The following is a 21657-nucleotide window of genomic DNA, read 5'->3' as shown; positions in this document are numbered from 1 at the left end:
TTAATGACATGGACAATGTTTATAATATATTGTAAAATGGGAAAGTTATAAAATAGGATATAATTGATACTAGTTTTGAAAGAAAAATCTTCTGGAAGGATTGGTAGTTGTCTCTGAATGATAGGATTATGAGTGATTTTTGTTTTCTTTGCTTTTTCACATTTTAAAAAATTGTGGTATTACAAACATAAATGAGGACATTAGGAAAAAAAATTATTTGGGAGAACAAGACTATTAATTCAGTTTGGGGTTTTTGAAGCTGAATCTATGATTTGAAATGCCTTGGTAGAAGTTGGAAATAAAGAACAGTCAGATTAGCCTGATAGTGGTATGCAGGAAGGACTGCAAACAGTACATCCAGGCTAGGAAATGGAAGGGTTTGGAGGCACAGGTGATATTTTTTTCATGTCTTCTTTCAGCTGAAGGTAGTACCTTTTAGAAAAGAAAGGAGTAAATAGGAGTAGAACAGTTGGCTCTCCAGATGGTGTCAGAGAACAAAATAAGATTTTATTTCTGGGCCAGTGTTTAAGATCCTGGAACTGATGAGTTTTTGGTAAGAAATCAGGGAGTCATGAGGGAGAAAAAAATTCTTTTTTGTTTTTTTAAGCAGAGAGGAGAGGAATTATTGGGAAGGAAACAGGAAATTGTTGAAAGGAAGAAAAGAACCAAGTGAAAAAATAAAAGTCTAAAAGAAATAATATTATTATAGAAGATACCCAGTGTTTCATAAAGTTGTTATAGGTAAAAGGAAGCCAAATTTATTGCTAACATTTATTAGGAGTTTAGTATATGCCAGCACTGTGGCAGATTCTTTATATGCATTATTTACTTAATTCTTACAGTAAACTCAATTTTGTTTCCCACTTGACATTATATAGTGGACATCTTTTTATTTTTTTTGTCTGTAAGGACATCTTTTTATGTCAATACAATCTATGTTGTCTTTTTTTTTTTGCGACAGAGTCTCATTCTGTCACCCAGGCTGGAGTACAGTGGTCCAGTCTTGGCTCACTGCAACCTCTGTTTCCTGGATTCAAGTGTTTTTGTGTCTCAGCATCCTGAGTAGCTGGGATTACAGACGTATACCACCAGGTCTGGCTAAACTTTTTATTTTTAGCAGAGATGGTGTTTCACCATGTTGGCCAGGCTGGTCTCAAACTCCTGGCCTCAAGTGATCTGCCTGCCTCAGCCTCCCAAAGTGCTGGGAGTACAGGTGTGAGCCACTGTGCCTACATTGTCATTTTTAATAGATAGATAGCATAGTTTTCCATTGTGTGAACGTTCATTGTAGTAAACTACAGTGAACTTTCCTGTATGTATATTTTTCCCACATTTTTTGGTATATTCTTTTTCTTAAGTAACAGATAAACATGTTAATTCTAATTTTTTGACAATATTACAATTCACAACTAAAAATGTAAAAAAATACATAATAGTAAGGTTTTCTTTCAGTCTTGTTCCCTCTGTCACCTGAACCACTATTAGTTTCCTTGGCATCTTTACATAATTTCTTTGTTATGTACGCAAATATAAATATGTATTCTTATTCTCCCCCCCTTTTGGTTTACACAGAATGTAAAAAGCATCTTGTGATCATCTCTTTAGCATAAAATCTTAGAAGTGGTACTGCTGAATAGAGAGTAGTTAAAATCTTAATACATATGGCCCACTTGCTCATGAGAGAGGTTGTATAATTTAACCTTTCTACCAACAATGCATGAATGTTACTAAATTCATTTTGTTTATGTTCTAATTTCAGTGTATCTTTATATCTCAAAACTTATGGGGAGTCCAGAATGAATGTTTAAAAACCACTATAATTTATAATATAAGGTGAATTCTAGTATTACACAGAATTGATTATACAAAATTCTTTGAACTTATTTATAACTATGACATAGACAGATGGACCTAATGAGAAGGAAAGATTTGATCTAAGTTGTTATTTATTTTTCTGTGTTTTGCTTGTTGGATAAGTAGAGAAACAGGTAGGAATGAAAACATGGAAAAATCTGTTTGTAGTGTAAAAATAGAAAATAGAGCTGAATGAAACAAAAAGTAAGTGATGAGAAATGAGGATGGACTTGAGAGTGAAAAAAGGGTAAACAATTCTAGTAGGTACAATACATCTGATAAGGCATATTGCCAGATGATCTCTTTCTATTTTGTTTTCCAGATTCCTGTTACAGTTTTTACTTTCTATCATTGAATTGTTGGACATGATTATAATAGAAATTAAATTTTCAATGAAATGAATATGTCTTGTCATTTGTCTTTTTTTTCTTTAAATAGAATTGATTATCTGAAGAAATGGATACATCTCCTTCCAAAAAATATCCAGTTAAAAAACGGGTGAAAATACATCCCAACACAGTGATGGTGAAATATACTTCTCATTATCCCCAGCCTGGGGATGATGGATATGAAGAAATCAATGAAGACTATGGAAATTTTATGGAAGAAAATCCAAAGAAAGGTCTGCTGAGTGAAATGAAAAGAAAAGGAAGAACTTTCTTTGGAACCATGGATACCCTGCCTCCACCAACAGAAGACCCAATGGTCAATGAGATTGGACAGTTCCAGAGCTTTGCAGAAAAAAATATTTTTCAATCCCAAAAAATGTGGATAGTGCTGTTTGGATCTGCTTTGGCTCATGGATGTGTAGCTCTTATCACTAGGCTTGTTTCTGATCGTTCTAAAGTTCCATCTCTAGAACTGATTTTTATCCGTTCTGTTTTGCAGGTCTTATCTGTGTTAGTTGTGTGTTACTATCAGGAGGACCCCTTTGGACCCAGTGGATACAGATTACGACTCTTCTTTTATGGTGTATGCAATGTCATTTCTATCACCTGTGCTTATACATCATTTTCAATAGTTCCTCCCAGCAACGGGACCACTATGTGGAGAGCCACAACCACAGTCTTCAGTGCCATTTTAGCTTTTCTACTTGTAGATGAGAAAATGGCTTATGTAGACATGGCTACAGTTGTTTGCAGCATCTTAGGTGTTTGTCTTGTCATGATCCCCAACATTGTTGATGAAGACAATTCTTTGTTAAATGCCTGGAAAGAAGCCTTTGGGTACACCATGACTGTGATGGCTGGACTGACTACTGCTCTTTCTATGATAGTTTATAGATCCATCAGAGAGAAGATCAGCATGTGGACTGCACTGTTTACCTTTGGTTGGACTGGGACAATTTGGGGAATATCTTCTATGTTTGTTCTTCAAGAACCCATCATTCCATTAGATGGAGAAACTTGGAGTTATCTCATTGCTATATGTGTCTGTTCTACTGCTGCATTCTTAGGAGTGTATTATGCCTTGGACAAATTCCATCCAGCTTTGGTTAGCACAGTACAACATTTGGAGATTGTGGTAGCAATGGTCTTGCAGCTTCTCGTGCTGCACATATTTCCTAGTGTCTATGATGTTTTTGGAGGGGTAATCATTATGATTAGTGTTTTTGTCCTTGCTGGCTATAAACTTTACTGGAGAAATTTAAGAAGGCAGGACTACCAGGAAATATTAGATTCTCCCATTAAATGAATACCTGATTATTATCATCTAATTAATGTTCAGTTATTAATATGTATACTGCCATTTAAATGTTTACCTGTTAATGTCTTTTGTGTTATATAACTGAGAGTGCTATATAATATATATAGAAATGCAGAAAAGTTATTCTAGTCTAATATATTCAAATACAAATATTAAATAGATGAAATATGTCATGAATTTGGTATCTTTATTGATATTTATAGGTGTCTTTCCAGGCAAATTGTAGTAGAATGTTAACTGCTATCACTAAAGAATAGAAGATTCAAAGAAATGACCCCTTTCAGATGCCACTGAAGTTCAAAAATTAGAAAAATGTTCATGCCCAATGTTCTATACATCTTCAACAAAACTCCTTCATATTTGAAAAATACACTATTAAGGTGAGATGTTCAACACCAAACCCTGTTTTGTCATCTGCTTGCATTAGAAAACTAGAAGTCACAGGGCTGGGTCAGGGAGCCTGAGCTGAGGCAAGAAAAGAGGAAACGAGGGAAAAGAAGTGGTTTTTTAATGACAATGGGTGGTTATCCAAAGTTGGAATAAGTTACCCTTATTATGGCCACAGTAGGTGATACATAGGAAATAGAAATGGGGAGAAGTGTGGATTTTTGCCAGCCTTTCCTAGCCCATGCCACTTTGAGCCTGATGGTCAGATACCTAATGTTGCTTATCCTCAGTTATGTGGATCTCTTCCAAGGCTGACCTTGTTTATGATTTTGTGGCAAGTATATGTGTGAGCTGCAGTAAAGGTACTCCTTACTCCTGAAAAAGGCACCAACAGCAATCATAGTATAGCAGAAAATTGACATGGTATCCCAAGATTCTTGTCAAAAAGGTCTAAAAGTTTGTAAAAGCATATATGATGGCATTAAGTCTAATTTTGGCCATTCTTACCAATTTAGCACAAACAAATGATATGGTACTGGTTATTAAACTATTGTCTCAGGTTCACATTCCCTCTTCTATACTTTCCTCTGTAATGCTATGGTTCAAATCCTGCAAACTACATTTTTTCTATACCAGCTGGTGTCTCACTAGATTCTATCAATAAAGGGCATTAGAGGGAGACTGGAAGGCAGAAGGGAAGAGGGGACTTCCTCCTTTCCATTTGTTTGCAGTTTCTGTCACTGTCATCCGGCAACAAGCAAGAGCCCTTTGCTCTAGCAGCAGCAATTGATTTCAGCCTTGAGCTTCTTTTGACATCCTCCCTACCCCCAGCTAGCCTTCTCCAAAGTAGTAGGACCAGCCAGATGGCATCCTCTCAAGGGTCTGAGCAATAGCTCAGCCAGGTTATTTGTCTGAGTTTCTGAGACCTGCTAGTCCACCTTGAGTCTCCCTTTTCACTAGATTTAGCACTGGTAGCTGCTCCCTGTAGTTATCACCTCTGGGTGACCTCAGTGTTCCCTTTTCGCTTTTTCAGTAAATGAAAACACAATAATAAATCCACTCTGTAGTAATATTTTCTAATTTCTGATTTCCTAATATATCTCCAAACCTTCCTCAAAGGAATCTATAGCTATCAGCAGGCTACTGTGCTTTGCGAAAGTGTCAACATTTAGATTTTTCAGCGATTATTATACAGTGGCCCTTAATAGGAATTATGTAAACTAAAACACAGAAAAAGATTAGGGAAAAAAGAATGAACAAAGCCTGATGACCCATACTAAGTACAGAGAAGTCTAGCATGAGTGTAATTGCAGTCCCAGAAGAAGAAGAGAAACAAAGAATGGGACAGAAAAAAACCTTTGAAGAAATATTGGACAAAAGTCTTCCAAATCTGATAAAAAAGAAAGAAAATGAGAAAACAGCAACGTACAGATCCAGGGAATAAAATGAACCCCAAGCAGGATAAATACAAAACCAAAACAAACATTCATACTGTAATGAAGCATCATAGTGTAACTTGATAAATATAAAGAAAACCTTAAAAGCATTCATAGAAAAAGACACCTAGAAACATCACAGTGTAACTTTTGGTAAACAAATATAAAGAAACAAAATCTTAAAAGCATTCATAGAAAAAGACATAAGACATACAAGAAAATAATGATAAGAATTACAACCAGTTTCTCACAGAAAAAATGGAGACCAGAAAACAAGAGAATGACATCTTTAAACCCCTGGAAAACAAACAACCTTTGATGGCTTCTCATTGCCTGTAGGATAAACTCTAAGGGCTTGACTTCCATAACCTGGCTACTGATGATATTTCTAGCTATCTTCTGATCTAGCAATATTCTGCCGTTTAATGCCTTTTTATTATGCAGGCTCCTCTGTGTGGACAGCTCTTTTCTAGTTGCCTGACTAACCTGACCACACAACTCCTTTCCCCTGTGACTTACTATTCTTGCACATACCAATTTTTGTATTTACAATACTAATAACAAATATCTGTTTACATCTCATTCTCTGACACTGGTTTGGGCACTTTTTTTTTTTTGAGATGAAGTCTTACTCTGTCACCCAGGCTGGAGTGCAATGGCTTGATCTTGGCTTACTGCAACTTCTACCTCTTGGGTTGAAGTGGTTCTCCTGTCTCAGCCTCCTGAGTACTTGGGATTACAGGCACATGACACCATGCCTGACTTATTTTTTTGTATTTTTAGTAGAGACTGGTTTTTACCATGTTGGCCAGGCTGGTCTCAAACTCCTGACCTTAGGTGATCCGTCCACCTTGGCCTCCCAAAGTGCTTGGATTACAGACATGAGCCACCGTGCCCGACCTGAGCACTTTTAAGGTAACTTGCTGATGGTTGTAGACTGGTACCTACCACAGAGCAGACCCTTAATTAATTTTGTTGAATTAATTCCCATAAGAATATAACAATACTTGGCTGGGCAATCCCATTCCTGCAATCCCAGCACTTTGGGAGGCCGAGGTGGGCAGATCACCTGAGGTCAGGAGTTTGAGACCAGCCTGGCCAACATGGTGAAACCCTGTCTGTACTAAAAATACAAAACAATTAGCTAGGCATGGTGGCACGTGCTTGTAATCCTAGCTACTCAGGAGGCTGAGGCAGGAGAATCACTTGAACCCAGGAGGCGAAGGTTGCAGTGGACCGAGATCATGCCACTGCACTCCAGCCTGGGCAACAGAGTGAGCTCTGTCTGAAAAAGATCAAAAACAATATAACAATACTCAATCTAGAAATTAAATTTAGGCTGGGCGTGGTGGCTCATGCCTGTATTCCCGGCTATTTAGAAGAGAAGCCAAGGTGGGAAGATGGCTTGAGGCTCCAGGAGTTTGAGGCTGCAGCAAGTAATGATCATGTCACTGCACTCCAGCTTGGCTGACAGAAGGAGACACTGTCTCTAAATAAAAAGAAATTACATTTGGTTACCAGGGCCCACTAATTTCTATACTTCAGCGTTGAGCCTGTGATCAGTTATGTCTTGCTGATTGGTAGATAGGACTTGTTTGGGGAGGTCATAAACATTCCTTCCTGACAGTAATGCTAAACTACTCTCTGTTCTGTAACATTTTTTTTTTCCCCTGGGTGCCAAATTTCTTTATTTGAAGGAATGGCACAAATCAAAGAACTTAAGTGGATGTTTTGATACAACTTACAGAAAAGATAAAGGAAACCCCAACATGCATGCATTGCCTTGGTGACCAGGGAAGTCACCCCATGACTATGGGGAAATTAGCCTTAGACTTAGCTTTCATTATCATTATCTCCCAGGATGTGCTTGTCAAAGAGATACTCTGCCAAGCCAGATTCGGGTGCTCCCATCTTTCGCATTTTGGTCACTTGGTCACCCAATTCTTTGATGGATTTCACCTGCTCATTCAGGTAATGTGTCTCAAAGAAGTCACGCAAATGGAGGCCATTTTTGTCAGTGGCCAGTTTTTGCAGTTCCAGTAGTGACAGATTCACATTTTTTTTTTCTCTAAATGTAATGCACACTCCATTGCATTCAGCCCGCTCTCCCAGTCATCATGGTCTGGTTTCTTGATATCCTGAAGGAAGATCCAGCCACTTCATTGGTTCTGCAGCTTCATCACTTTCTCAGCGTGTTCCCTCTCCTCATGAGATTGGTGAAGAAAGCATTTGGCAAAGTTCTTCAAAGCTACATCATCAAAAGTAGTAAGAAATGACAGGCAGACGTAAGAGGCATAGAGCTCCAGGTCGATCTGGCGGTTGATGGCGGCTTTTGAGTCATGGTGGTAGTTCTGGCGCACCTGCCAGGCGGACGCGGTTGTTATGGCAGCGGCTGTGTGGTGCTGGAGCGGTGACTGGGGCCTTGGGGCTTTCCGAGGATGTGGCGAGGAGGTGAGGGAGGGCTGGCTATGGGCAGCCGGCCGGGGTGGGGGATGAGCGCCGGGTTCTGTCCAAGCACTATTGAAGCAGGAAACGGCGGCGTCTGTTTTTTTTTTTTTAGACAGTCTCACTGTGTTGCTCAGACTAGAGTGCAAGTGCAGTGTCACCCAGGCTAGAGTGTAGAGTGCAAGTGCACTGCACCTTCACCTCCCGGGTTCAAGCAATTCTCTGCCTCAGCCTCCTTAGTGGCTGGGATTACAGGTGCCTGCCACCATGCCTGGCTAATTTTCGTATATTTTAGTGAGACAGGGTTTCACCATGTTGGCCAGGCTGGTTTAGAACTTGTGACCTCGTGATCCACCTGCTTGGCCTCCCAAAGTGCTGGGATTACTGGCCTGAGTCACTGCGCCCAGCTTCTCTGTAACAATTTCTAACTATAAACTATCAGGTTTTTGGGAAAGGTCTTCACATGGAGGCTCATTTTTCCCTTTCTTGTGTTCCCAAATTCTTTTATTTGGGATTAATAAAGTAAGCCACCTGCATTTTTTCAATCGTAGACAGATTAGCTGCCCATATCTGAAGCTCCACCTGTAGTCCATAGGTAAGTTTTGTTTTTGTTTTGAGACAGGGTCTCACTCTGTCACCCAGGATGGAGTGCAGTGGTGTGATCATAGCTCCTTGCAGCCTCAAATTCCTGGGCTCAAGCCATCCTCCCCCCTCAGCCTCCAGAGTGGCTGGGACTACAAGCCCATGCCACTATAGCCAGCTAATTAAAAAAATTTTTTTGTCCGGGCGAGGTGGCTCACGCCTGTAATCCCAGGACTTTGGGACCCCAAGGTAGCCGGATCACAAGGTCAGGATATAGAGACCATCACAAAAATTAACCGGGCGTGGTGGTGTGTGCCTGTAGTCTCAGCTACTCAGGAGGCTGAGGCAGAAGAATCACTTGAACCCGGGAGGCAGAGGTTGCAGTGAGCTGAGATCACTGCACTCCAGCCTGGTGACAGAGTGAGACTCCATCTCAAAAAAAAAAAAAATTTTTTTTTTTTTTTTAAATTTTATTGTAGTTCTGTTGCCAGGGTCAATCACAAGTTTTGACTTACATTTTCTTGTTGCCTGATTGTGGTTAGTCCCTGATCCACTCAGCACTAATTAGCAAGTTTGATTCCTGTTTTTGGTTTGAGTTCCCCTGAAAGAGAGGAAGCAGCAGCCATGTGCATGTTTATATTTGGAAGTTAGGGAGACAGACTGTGTGAAAGGAAGTCTCTGGGACAGCTCCCACCTCATGAAAACATGAACTGCATCCCTTCTAAGTTCAATTTCATATATACCTTTCTGCCTATCTGCCCGTCCAGTCTATGCTTTCCTTTTTCATTGCTGTTTCCTTATTTTTCTTCTTTGACTTGTCTTTTGCATATATTTTTGGAGGTTTCTTAAATTATTTCTTAAGAGTACCTGGTAAGAATGAGTGATGAGGAAGATTAAAAAAGAAAAAGTAAGAGGATAAACTGACTGGGTGGCTCACGCCTGTAATCCCAGTACTTCGGAAGGCTGAGGTGGGTGGATCACCTGAGGTCACGATTTTGAGACCAGCCTGGCCAACATGGTGAAACAACATGGTGGTGCATGCCTGTCATCCCAGCAACTTGGGAGGCTGAGGCAGGAGAATCATTTGAACCCTGGAGGCGGAGGTTGCAGTGAGCTGAGGTTGCACCACTGCACTCCAGTCTGGGTGACAGAGCAAGACTCCATCTCAAAAAACAAAAACAACAACAAAAAAACCCCAAAAAACTAAATGTATGATTTAAGCATATTTTTTTCTGGGTTAATTTTCCCTACTTAATGTGGTGGTAAGCTACAGGAAGGCAAGAACAGTATTTCTGTACCTGTTGTATTTGTATTCACACCTTCTGCCTCCATTATGTTAAATATGTAATTGGAATTAAAATTGAGTCTGGGCACGGTGGCTCAGGCCTGTAATCCTAGCACTTTGGGAAGCCGAGGTGGGCGGATCACCTGAGGCCAGGAGTTTAGAGACCAGCCTGACCAACATGGAGAAACACCATCTCTACTAAAAATACACACAAAAAATTAGCTGGGTGGTGGCTCATGCCTGTAATCCTAGCTACTCCGGAGGCTGAGGCAGGAGAATTGCTTGAACCCAGGAGGTGGAGGTTGTGGTGAGCCGAGATTGCACCATTGCACTCCAGCCTGGTCAACAAGGGCAAAATTCCGTCTCAGAAAAAAAAAAAAAAATTGAGTCAAACTGTGCTAAGTTTGCTGCGTGATTTTGCAGAGATAGCTTTAACTCTGGACAACACTTTCTTCAAAAATGAGTATCATATTAATATCTCAATCTGTAAACTTTATAAAATATATCAACAAATAAGAATACCATTGTATTAGCTTGGGTTGCCATAACAAAATACTAGATTGGGTGGCTTAACACAACAGAAGTTTATTTTTTCAAAGTTCTGTAGGTTGGGAGGTCCAAAAGGGGGTGTCAGCATGGTCAGTTTTGGGTGAGGGCTCTCTCCCTGGCTTGCAGATGTCTGTCTTCTTCCTGTGTTCTCAAATGGAGAGAGCTCTCTGGTGCCACTTTCTAAAAAGACATTAATCTTCTGGGATTGGAGCCCCACCCTTATGACCTAATTTAATTTTTATTATTTTCATAAAGGCCTTGCTCCAAATAGAGATGGTCCCTGACTTAAGATTTTTTGACTTTATGATGGTGCAAAAGCCATATGCACTCTAGAATTTGTACTTTGAGTACCCACATAACCATCCAGTTTTTCATTCAGTACAGTATTTAAGATTATGTGAAATACTCAATACTTTATTATAAAATAAGCTTTGTGTTAGATGATTTTGCCTAACCGAAGGCTAATGTAAGTATTCTGAGCACGTTTTAGGTAGGTTAGGCTAAGCTATGATGTTTGGTAGGTTAGAAGCATTAAATGCATTTTTGACTTATGATCTTTTCAACTTATGGTACTTTCAATTTACAGTGGGTTTATTGGAATATAACTCCTTTGTAAGTTGAGGAACATCTGTATAGTCACATTAGGAGTGAGGGCTTCAGTATATGAATTTTAGGGGGGGGATGCAATTTAACCCATACCAGTAATGATAAAATATGCAGTTATTTAAACCCTTAGAATAAACTCAAAATTCACCTCCATTATTCACTTTGGATGCAAATAATAGAATATAGACAAAAAGTAGCTGTTGCCCAGTTTCACGGTCTACTTGTCCCAGCCAACCTGAGCATAAACAGGTAAATCTGTGCCTGACTTGCGATCCTACATATGGCAGACTGTCTTAGTCCCTTTAGTGTTGCTAGAATGGAAGACCCAAAGCTGGATAATTTATAAAAAAGATTTATTTGGCTTATGGTTCTGTCTGGAAAAGTTCAAGACTGAGCATCTGCATCTAATGGGGACCTGAGACTGCTTCCACTCATGGCAGAAGGCAAAGGAGAGCTGGTCTATACAGAGATTACATGGCCAGAGAGGAAACACGAGAAGAAAGGAAGTACCAGGTTCTTTTTAACCAGCTCTGGCAGAAATAAAGATAACGCACTTACCCCCTCCCCAGGGAGGACATTAATTTATTCATGAAAGAACCACCTCTATGACCCAACACTTCCCATTAGGCCCTACCTCCAACACGGGGGATCAAATTTCAACAGGAAATTTAGGGGGACAAACATCTAAATTATAGCACAGGCCAACCACATGCATGCATTACTACTTAAGCAAATAATTTTGAAGTTAAATGCAGAAAACTGCAAACTTTTGAGGCTGATAGCTAGGGCCAGGATTAAAGTAAAAAGTATTAATGCCTTAAACAAAATTTACTGACCATCTACCATGTGCAAGGCCCTAGGGAGAAACTGAACAGACACGGTTCCTGATTCAATGGAGTTTACAATCCACGTAGGGATACAGACAAACCATTTCAATAGCTCGGATGGAGAAAATACCTGTGCTCAAGGATACCTAACTCGGCAAGCTTCCCTGAGGAGCGACCCTAAACTGAACCACAAAGATGGTTAAGAAGAAATGAGGCAGCAGGGTGTGGTGGCTCATGCCTGTAATCTCAGTACTCTGGGAGGCCGAGACAGGCGGATGAGAAGGTCAAGAGATGGAAATCATTCTGACCAACATGGTGAAACCCCGTCTCTAATAAAAATACAAAAATTAGCCGGGCGTGGTGACGCGTGCCTGTAGACCCAGCTACTAGGGAGGCTGAGGGAGAGAATCGCTTGAAACCAGAAAGCGGAGGTTGCAGTGAGTCGAGATCGCGCCACTGCTCTCCAACCTGGCGACAGAGCGAGACCCCGTCTAAAAAAAAAAAAGGTTACTACGGTTTGCAGCACACTTACTGATGCTTCAGCCAGTGGCTGGAAACCTTATAACAGGCAGACCTAGCTCCGAAGATCCTCTTCATAACACTACTGTCGCCAAGACTGGAAGCTGCCCAAGCACGAGGGTCCTTTTAGAGGGACCTCAGACTCAGTTTATTTTGGTCTGTGCCTCAAATTAAACACAAGTCGGCCTGGCGCCGTGGCTCACGCCTGTAATCCCAGCACTTTGGGAAGACGAGGCAGGCGGATCACGAGGTCAGGCGATCAAGAGCATCTCAGCCATGGTGAAATCCCGTCTCTGCTAAAACACAAAAAATTAGCCGGGCGTGGTGGAGGCGCGCGCCTGTAGTCCCAGCTACTCAGGAGGCTGAGGCGGGGAATCGCTTGAACCCGGGAGACGGAGGTTGCAGTGAGCCGAGATCACGCCACTGCACTCCAGTCTGGGCGACAGAGCAAGACTCTGTTTCAAAAAAAAAAAAAAAAAAAAAGCCACATGTCTTACATTTCTCCCAGGTCCCAATTTTCAGGTCTTTTTATTTGTTTTTCTTTGTCCCTCCCTGCTCCTAAGCACCTTCGGCTGGGAAGACATTCTTCAGGTGCAGAAACCAGGGGGAGGCTCCCTGAACAGTGGGGGTTAGCTCAGGACGCTGTCATTTTTGCTGTAGAGTCTCTCCTGCAGCGCTGGGGCGGAAGGCTCAAAGTAACCACCCAGAGCAACCGCAGAGGGAAAACCGAAGACAGTCGTGGTCTGGCCTACCGCTTCTCACCCTCTCGCTGTCTTCTTTCCGCCGCGCAGCCTCAGCTCTTTCCACAGTACGAACGGCGCTTGATTGACAAGTGGGCCCGCCCAATCCCAGTGCGGCACAGACCACTGTCGCGTCAAGGACCGGGAAAGGGGGCGACTGAACCTATCAGATTGGGTCGGGAGTGGGTTTCCTGCCCGCGCGGATCCGCCTGCCCACCGCGCGTGCCCCGCCCCTCTCCCGAGAGCTACGCGGCGGTAGAGCGCAGGCCTCGTGCCGTTACGGTCATCACGGCGACCGCGGCGGCGTCCCGGTGCCTTCCTCAGGTGAGCTGGAGCTAGCCGGCACGGAAGACGGAGGGTGAGATGGCCTTGCTGGGAGGCCGACACACACACACCCCCTCCTTCAGTCGGCTGTCCGTCCTCACAGCCTGTTACTCGCTGCGTCGCTTCCTCTTCCCCCGCTGAGTTAGCCCCGGGGGCGCCGTCTGCAGGCTCGGAGCTGAGCCGGAGGGGATGCGGAGGCTGCTCGGCGGGGCCCGGACGTCTGCACTGGGATTCCGCGAGACCCTTGGGGCTCTGCCCCAGGGAGCGCGAACCCGTGGCCTCCTTGTCAGCCCCTGGAGCGCTGCGTCGGGGTTAGAGCCCGGGCGACCGCCCCTGCGAGGCTGGGAGGTCGAGTGTGCGGCTCGCTCGCCGGCTTGTCTATTTTCTACTGAAAAAGTCCTGTTGCCAGCTGTGGCGTAATCCAAGACCGGGAAGGTAGGGACGTGGTAGAAGGGAGGGCGCTCTCACCTCCAGCCCGAGAGGAGGAGGGGGCGGCAGCCTGCGCGGTGCTGAGGGTGGACATATTCGGGACGCGCCCTCGCCCCTCCCCCTACCCGCCGGCGGTTTTCTGGTCCGGGGCTTTGACTTTAAACGTCTGGACCTGCTTCACATTCGTACGCGAGTTGCTGGGGGTGTAAACTTTTGACTTGAGTTGTAATATGTTTGGTAAAAAAATTATCTCGATAGTTTTGTAACATTTCTTGTATGTTAACGTATAAGTTAAATTTGCCGTTAGAAGCTCAGGAAGCTGGATTTGTTCAGGGCTGAGGACGTAACGGTAGGAAGGCTCTCGGTGTCAAATCGATGGATCTGGAGTCAACTGAAAATAATTCTACACGTTATATTAGGTAAGAAGCCTTAGGAATTGTGAAAGAATGAGGTTAAGAAGAATTTCCAACTCCTTTTTGGGAGGGGAGCAAAGCAGCTCAATGCCCCAAAACGGGTAAGTGTTGCCAAGAGGTCCTCATTTTTTTTTGGTTGTTGCTGATTTTTTTTTTTTTTTTTTTTTTTTTTGAGACAGAGTCTTGCTCTGTCGCCAGGCTGGGGTGCAGTAGCGCGATCTCGGCTCACTTGCAACCTCCGCCTCCCGAATTCAAGCGATTCTCCTGCCTCAGCCTCCCGAGTAGCCGTGCTACCGTCGCGGGCCATTACCACCCCCAGCTAATTTTTGTATTTTTAATAGAGACGGGGTTTCACCGTGTTGGCCAGATGATTTCCATCTTCTGACCTCGTGATCCGCCTGGCTCGGCCTCCCAAAATGCTGGGATTACAGGTGTGAGCCACCGTGCCCAGCCAAAGTACTCATTTTAAAAATCTTTCTTGGATAGACTTACGGCAAACCAACAATAATGATTTCTTCAGCACCTGGAAAGCGCTATGTCTAAACTCTCAGCCTTCAGCGAGGTCACACAGTAAATGGGGAAATAACCCAATAAGAAAGTTTTGTTTGTTTGGTAATTGTCAACGTTTGTTCTTTTCTTTTTTTAAAACACTTTATTTTCTTGTGGGGATGGAGTCAGTGATGTTCTTAAATAGGCATTCCATTCACAACTTGATAGTAATATGCACTGGTTAATAAATGGTACTTTCTTTTCATCTTGACCACAAGCTCTGAGGCTTTCTTCTTTGGGAAAATTATGGTCTGTGGGAATTGGCTCTAATATCCATAAAGATAGATTGCAGAGTGTTCAGATCTACTAGCTGTTGGTTCATGTATTAAATTTTTAAATGTGTACTTATTTTTCTAGGCATTATCTTTTGTCCAGGTTTCTGTAGTGCTTTCAGGTCCATGTAAATAAAACTTGAAACCTACCTGTAATGTTTTGTTAGTTACTGAATGAGACCAGGCGAGGTAGTTCAAGCCTGTAATCCCAGCACTTTGGGAGACCAAGGCGGGAGGATAGCTGGAGTCCAGGAGTTTGAGATCAGCCTGGGCGATATAGTGAGACTCTGTCTTTAAATTAGAAAATTAAAAAAAAAATTTAAAAAGGAAAATAAAAAGAAAAGTGATATTAAGTGATGCTTTGTGTTTCTTGGTTTCTTTGAGATGGAGAAACATAAAGACTTGCTCTGTTGCCCAGGCTGGAGTGCAGTGGCATGATCTTGGCTCATTGCAACCTCTGCCTCCTGGATTCAAGCGATTCCTATGCTCAGCCTCCCCAGTAGCTGGGACTACAGGTGTGTGCCACCACACCCAGCTAATTTTTTTTTTGTATTTTTAGTAGAGACGGGGTTTCACTATGTTGGCCAGGCTGATCTTGAACTTTTGACCTCAAATGGTCCGCCCACCTGGGCCTCCCAAAGTGCTGGGATTACAGGCGTGAGCCACCGTGCCTGGCTGAGTTTCTTTTTCTTTTGGATCTCTGAGGACTTTCCTTTCAAAGCTGAAGGTATGTTTGATGTGATTATTACAAATCACTTGTCAGGAAGAATTGACGTAATGAATACAGGTGCAGTTCATTTTTAAAATTATGGTTTAATAATTTTTAGAATTTACCTTTATAATATGGAAAAATACCATACATTCTTTATCTGTACTGGAAAATTAAATGATTATTTCATTGATAAGTAAAATTGAAGGGAACTCTTGAAATCACTGAGCATTTAACAAATTCTCTGTAAATACCTTGATGTTAAGAAGACCACAGGGCTAAATATGACATTTAAAGATTAAGACAACAGTTATGTCTGGCTGATCCTCACCTGAAACTGTAACAAAGAGAACTAGTCTTCCCTTCAAAACTGATGCTGACTTGGTTTTGTTGACATTACCACGTTTTCAATTACCCAGATACAAACTTTGGTTTTATCTCCTAGCTTGTTAACAATATTGGACGATTTTTGCCAGCCATTTTTATCTTTGAACTACTCACTAGCCTTTAATTGGGTTTTCTGCTTGGCTTTTCTCTCTACTTAGTGTGTCCTGCCTAAATCTTAGAATAATGCTTCAAACACATCCTTCATTTTTCAGAAATCAGTGATAGCTCCCAGTTATCTTCAGAGTATAGTTCAGAATTCATGCCTTCTAACAGTCTGCTCAAACCTATTATTCTGGTGCCAGCACTTTCTTTTTTTTCTTTAATCGGTGCCAGCACTATTTCTTTTTAGGAACTATCCACTCTAACCAAACCAATCTGTAGTTCTTATTTACCCTTTGTATTTTTCTACCTTCATATTAAGTTCTTTTTCTTTTTGTGTGGAGTCTCACTCTGTTGCCCAGGCTGGAATGCAGTGGCACCATCATGGCTTACTACAACCTCTGCCTCTTGGGTTCAAGTGATTCTCCTGTGTCAGCCTTCTGAGTAGCTGGGATTACGGGTGCGGGCCTCCATGCCCAGCTAATTTTGTATTTTTCGTAGAGATGGGGGTTTCTCCATGTTGGCCAGGCTGGTCTTGAACTCCTGACTTCAGATGATCCACAGGCCTCAGCCTCCCAAAATGCTGGGATTATAGGCGTGAGCCACTTCATCTGGCCAGGTTGCCTAGTCTTTCAAATATTTTTCTCTTAAATTGCCAAGTAGGAAATCAAGGAAAATGTTGTGAAAGTTTCGCTTTTGGTCCTTTGGTGCAGCCTTCCAAATGTTTTTCCTGTTCGCTATGTTGTTGCTTTTCCTTTTTTTTTTGAAGACAGAGTCTTGCTTTGTTGTCCCAGCTGGAGTACATTGGCCTGATCATAGCTCCTCATTGTAACCTGAACCTCCCAAGGGCCAGGAATACAGGTATGTATCAATGCCTGGCTAATTTTTATTTTTATTTTTTTAGAGATAGGGTCTGACTTTGTTGTCAGGCTGGTTTTGAATTCCTGGCCTCAAGTGATCCTCCCATCTTGGTCTCCCAACGTGCTGGGATTATAGGGGTAAGCCACTGTACCTGGCCTGTTGCTTTCCTTTAAACCCATACCCCTTGTGGTTTTACTATTCCCTTGGTTTTTAATCTTATGTGGACTTGTATCATAGACTCAGAGCATTATTGCTGGAATGGTGGAATCCAACCTTGTGTTTTCTAGATAAGGAAACTGAAATACACATAGACTAGATGCACCAAAATTCAAACATCTAGTGATGGGGGCAAAACAAAGACTCAAACCTTGAACTTCTAATGCAAATTCTGTGTATTTATGAAACCATACTACTTCTCATCTCTTGTAATTTTTTGCATTTATTTTGCATTTTGTGTATTTATGCCTTCTCATAGACTGAAAACTTCAGGGTAGGGGAATCTTCATATTTACCTTGTAATTTTTATTGTTTTTGAGATGGAGTCTCCCTCTGTCACCCAGGCTGGAGTGCAATGGTGGTCCCTGGGCTCACTGCAATCTCCGCCTCCCAGGTTCAAGTGATTCTCCTGCCTCAGCCTCCCAAGTAGCTGGGATTACAGTTGCCTGCCACCACGCCTGGCTAATTTTTGTACTTTTAGTAGAGACAGGATTTAACCTTCTTGGCCAGGCTGGTCTCAAACTCCGCCTCGGCCTCCCAAAATGCTAGGATTACAGGTGTGAGCAGCCGCACCTGAAAATTTTTTTTGATGGAGTTTCACACTTTTTGCCCAGGCTGGAGAGCAGTGGCACAATCTCGACTCACTGCAGCCTCCGCCTCCCGGATTCAAGCAATTCTCCTGCCTCAGCCTCTCAGTAGCTGGGATTATAGGCGCCTGCCACCACTCCCGGCTAGTTTTGTATTTTTAGTAGAGATGGGGTTTCACCATGTTTGCCAGGCTGGTCTCAAACTCCTGACCTCAGATGATCCATCTGCCTCGGCCTCCCAAAGTGCTGGGATTGCAGGTGTGAGACTCTGCACTGGCCTTACAATGTAAATTATTTAAACAATGATTTAAAGCCTATATACAGTTTTTTCCCCCATGCTTGTTAGCTGTATTAACACCATTAACAAACATAATATTGTCATGTTTACCATTGAGTTCTTTTTATTTTGAGGCAGGGTCTCACTCTGTCACCCAGGATGAAGTGCAGTGGTGGGCTCTCGCTCACTGTACCCTCTGCCTCCCAATTTCAAGGGAGTCTCCTGCCTCAGCCTCCCAAGTAGCTGGGATTATAGGTGCCCGCCACAATGCCTGGCTAATTTTTATATTTTTAGTAGAGATGGGGGTTTCACCATGTTGGCCAGGCTGGTCTTGAACTCATGACCTCAGGTGATCTACCTGCGTCAGCCTCACAAAGTGCTGGGATTACAGTTGTGAGCCACCACACCTGGCCAGTATTTACCGTTGAGTTCTGTCACCTAAAAAATGAATCTCTTACAGATTTTACTGCTGAAATTTAATTTGTCTTTTCCAATCTCTTAGTAATGCAAATTAATCTTTGAAGCCCTTGAATGTAGATACAGAACAGTGTAATGGTTTAGAGGAAACCTGAAGGGTTTATCACGTAACTAAATGTAATGATCTAGCTGTAATTTTTTTTTCCCTTTTTGAGTGTTAGAATTCTAACACTTTCACGTTTTGCTACTTTTTGTCCTCTTGTTCATCTGTCAGGAACCGGCAGTTCTTGTTGAGCAAGACAAGACAAGTCGTTTTTTTGAGCAAGACATTTTACAAATTATTTGTTCTGCAGGCCTGGTGGCTCACTCCTGTAATCCCAGCACTTTGGGAGGCTGAGGTGAGCGGATAGCTTGAGCCCAGAAGCTCAAGATTAGCTTGGCCAACATGGTAAAACCCTGTCTTCACCAAATACAAAAATAGATTCTGAGTGTGATGGCGAATGTCTGTAATCTCAGCTACTCAGGAGGCTGAAGCAGGTGAATCACTTGAACCCGGGAGGCAGGGGTTGCAAGGTTGTCCCACTGCCCTCCAGCCTGAGTGACAGAGCGAGATTGTCTCAAAAAAAGAAAAATCATTTGTTCCATTTGGTGAATTAGAGTACTTTTATATATCTGTTCTTCAAGTTTTTTTTTTTTCCCCTCTTAACTCTAAAGTTTCTGTAACAGGAACAACATAGGGTTGCCTTGTTTTTTTTTTTTTTTTATGTGTATGTAACGATAATTTATTGCTGTAAGACAGCGTAGAAAACTATCAGGTGAAATCTCTCTGAAGGAAAAGGAATACTTACTCTTTGGGTCTGTTTTTCTTTTGTTTTTGGTTGTTAATAGTTGCTTGTTTCTATTTGTTTAAATTATCAGCTGAAAAAGCCTGTTAAAACACTGATTCTCTTATTCCTTATTCCTGAAATTGTACGTAATGATTGCTGAATTGGACATGAATATGGTATGGATAATATTTGCTTTTGTTCAATCAGTTGAATAAAACAAGTAGTGAAAATATGCAAAAAAATTTTAAAAGAATGGTTATTCTCAAAAGTTGTTTTTAAAAAGAATTATCCTTTTCTTCCACAAATTTTAGCACATATTTTAATATCATGTTACTGTTTAGATTAACTCAATAATAGATACAACAAAGATTGTAATATGCTGTGTACCTTTTAATTATTCCAACTGTATTGCAGAAATATCTTATTAATTTAATAGGGCATCGGGCAGTTTTCCTTGGGAATGCTTGCTCATTTCCAAGTACTACATGCTCTTGAATAATTTATTTTTAGAAACATTTATAGAATATTTAGTGTACAACCTGCCTCTGTCTCAATAATTCTGCTGCCCATGGAAATCAGTTATTTTTTTGTTTCTTTTAACTTCTTATCTATATTCTAGCTTCATCTCTTGTTTTTGTTCCTTTCCTTTCAGTATTGAATAGCTTAGCCCTTTTTTGCCTTGGTGTCTGTGATCATGCTCTTCCCTTAGGGCAGATGGCTTCTTTGGGTTAATCAGCATTAAGTTTGGTTGCTAGTATCAGACAGATGCCAAATAATTTCTCTCACACCAGAGAAATTAAGGGTTGGCATGGCATTTGTTTATTAAGTGTTATTTCCAGGTATTTAAATGTGTTTTGTTATTATCAAGTCTGTAATAAAGATCTTTGTGTATAAGGCTTTACGTTTTTTCCCCTTTTGATTAATTCCTATTGTGGGATCCAACTAAAAAGCTTACTAATTTCTTTAAAAAAATTGTTTAGTCTGGGCATGGTGGCTCATGCCTGTAATCCTGGTTCTTTGGGAGGCTGAACTGGGAGGATGGCTTGAGAGGGTAGGAGTTAGAGATTAGCCTGGGCAATATGGCAAGAGCCTGCCACTACAAAAGTAAAAAAAAAAAAAAATTAGCCCGGTTTGGTTGTGAGTGTCTACAATCCTAGCTACTTGCAAAGCTGGCAGGAGGTTTGCTTGAGCCCAAGAGGTCAAGGCTGCAGTGAACTACAATGGTAGTACCACGGTACTTTAGCTTGGTAGACAGAGCAAGAGCGAAACACTGTCTAAAAAAAATTAAAAATTTGTTCAGAGAAAGTATCTTTAAATTATTTTCATTGAGAAGTAGATAAATTTAAGTGTGTAGAATTTTTCTATTTGTAGATATATCCATGTAGTCATCACTCAAATCCAGATGGTGAACATTTTTAGTGTTCAAAAAGGCTCTCTTGTGCCCCCTACAGTCAGTGTCTCTTACCCTCTCAAAGTAATCACTATTCCATCCTCTTATTACCATAAATTATATTTGCCTGTTTTTGAACTTTATATACATGTAACTGATATGGTTTGGCTGTGTCCCCACCCAAATCTCATCTTGAATTGTAACTTCCACAATTCCCAAGTGTGGTTGGAGGCACCTAGTGGGAGGTAATTGAACCACGGGGCAGGCCTTTCCCATGCTGCCTTTGTGGTAATGAATAAGTCTTGTGGGGACTGATGGTTTTAAAAATTGGAGTTTCTCTGCACAAGCTCTCTTCTCTTGTCTGCTGCCATGTGAGAAGACATGCCTTTCACCTTCTGCCATGATTATGAAGCCTTCCCAGACAAGTGAAACTGTAAGTCCTTTATACTGCTTTATTTTGTAAATTGCCCAGTCTCAGATATGTCTTTATTAGCAGCATGAAAATGGACTAATACAGTAAATTGGTACCAGTAGAGTAGGGAGCTGCTGAAAAGATACCCAACAATGTGGAAGCAACTTTGGAACTGGCTAACAGGAAGAGGTTGGAACAGTTTGAAGGGCTCAGAAGAGGACAGGAAAATGTGGGAAAGTTTGGAACTTTCTAGTTTGTCAAATGGCTTTGCCCAAAATGCTGATTGCAATATGGACAATAAAGTCTGGTGGTCTCAGATGGAGATGGGGAACTTGTTGGGAACTCTTGTTATGGTTTAGCAAAGAGACTAGCAACATTTTGCCCCTGCCCTAGAGGTTTGTGGAACTTTGAACTTGAGAGAGATGATTTAGGGTATCTGATGGAAGAAGTTTTTAAACAGCAAAGCATTCAAGAGGTGACTTGGGTGCTGTTAAAGGCATTCAGTTTTATAAGGGAGGCAGAGCATAAAAGTTCAGAAAATTTGCAGCTTG

At 41.7% G+C, this 21657-nt stretch overlaps 2 protein-coding genes and 1 pseudogene across 20 annotated transcripts in view; 2 read left to right on the top strand and 1 right to left on the bottom strand.

The window, feature by feature from the left end:
* Nucleotides 1-3735, top strand: part of SLC35G2 (solute carrier family 35 member G2) — a 29928-nt gene extending 26193 nt beyond the window's left edge. For both annotated transcript variants that reach the window (XM_002759584.6, XM_035277938.3), the window contains one exon: nt 2293-3735. In XM_002759584.6, the coding sequence (XP_002759630.1) occupies nt 2311-3549 (1239 nt within the window). In that variant the 5' untranslated portion in view covers nt 2293-2310 and the 3' untranslated portion in view covers nt 3550-3735. The remainder of the gene's footprint in view (nt 1-2292) is intronic.
* Nucleotides 3736-7079: 3344 nt separating this feature from the next.
* Nucleotides 7080-12275, bottom strand: LOC100388518 (ferritin heavy chain pseudogene; annotated as a pseudogene).
* A 902-nt stretch (nt 12276-13177) lies between these two features.
* NCK1 (NCK adaptor protein 1) overlaps nt 13178-21657 on the top strand; it is a 96769-nt gene continuing 88289 nt past the window's right edge. For 4 of the 18 annotated variants that reach the window (XM_035278446.3, XM_017965835.4, XM_078354155.1 and 1 more), the window contains exon 1: nt 13178-13261. The gene's annotated coding sequence lies outside the window, so the exon portion shown is untranslated. Of the gene's footprint in view, nt 13697-14004; nt 14110-15483; nt 15652-16888; nt 16981-17023; nt 17118-21073; nt 21128-21657 lie in introns of those variants that run through there. The other 14 variants (XM_035278443.3, XM_078354149.1, XM_035278442.3 and 11 more) reach the window with 13 other exon arrangements.

Source organism: Callithrix jacchus, chromosome 17, assembly GCF_049354715.1.
Source record: "Callithrix jacchus isolate 240 chromosome 17, calJac240_pri, whole genome shotgun sequence".
Lineage (NCBI taxonomy): Eukaryota > Metazoa > Chordata > Mammalia > Primates > Cebidae > Callithrix > Callithrix jacchus.
Note: the sequence above shows the minus strand (reverse complement) of the source record. Positions and strands in the feature narration are given on the sequence as shown.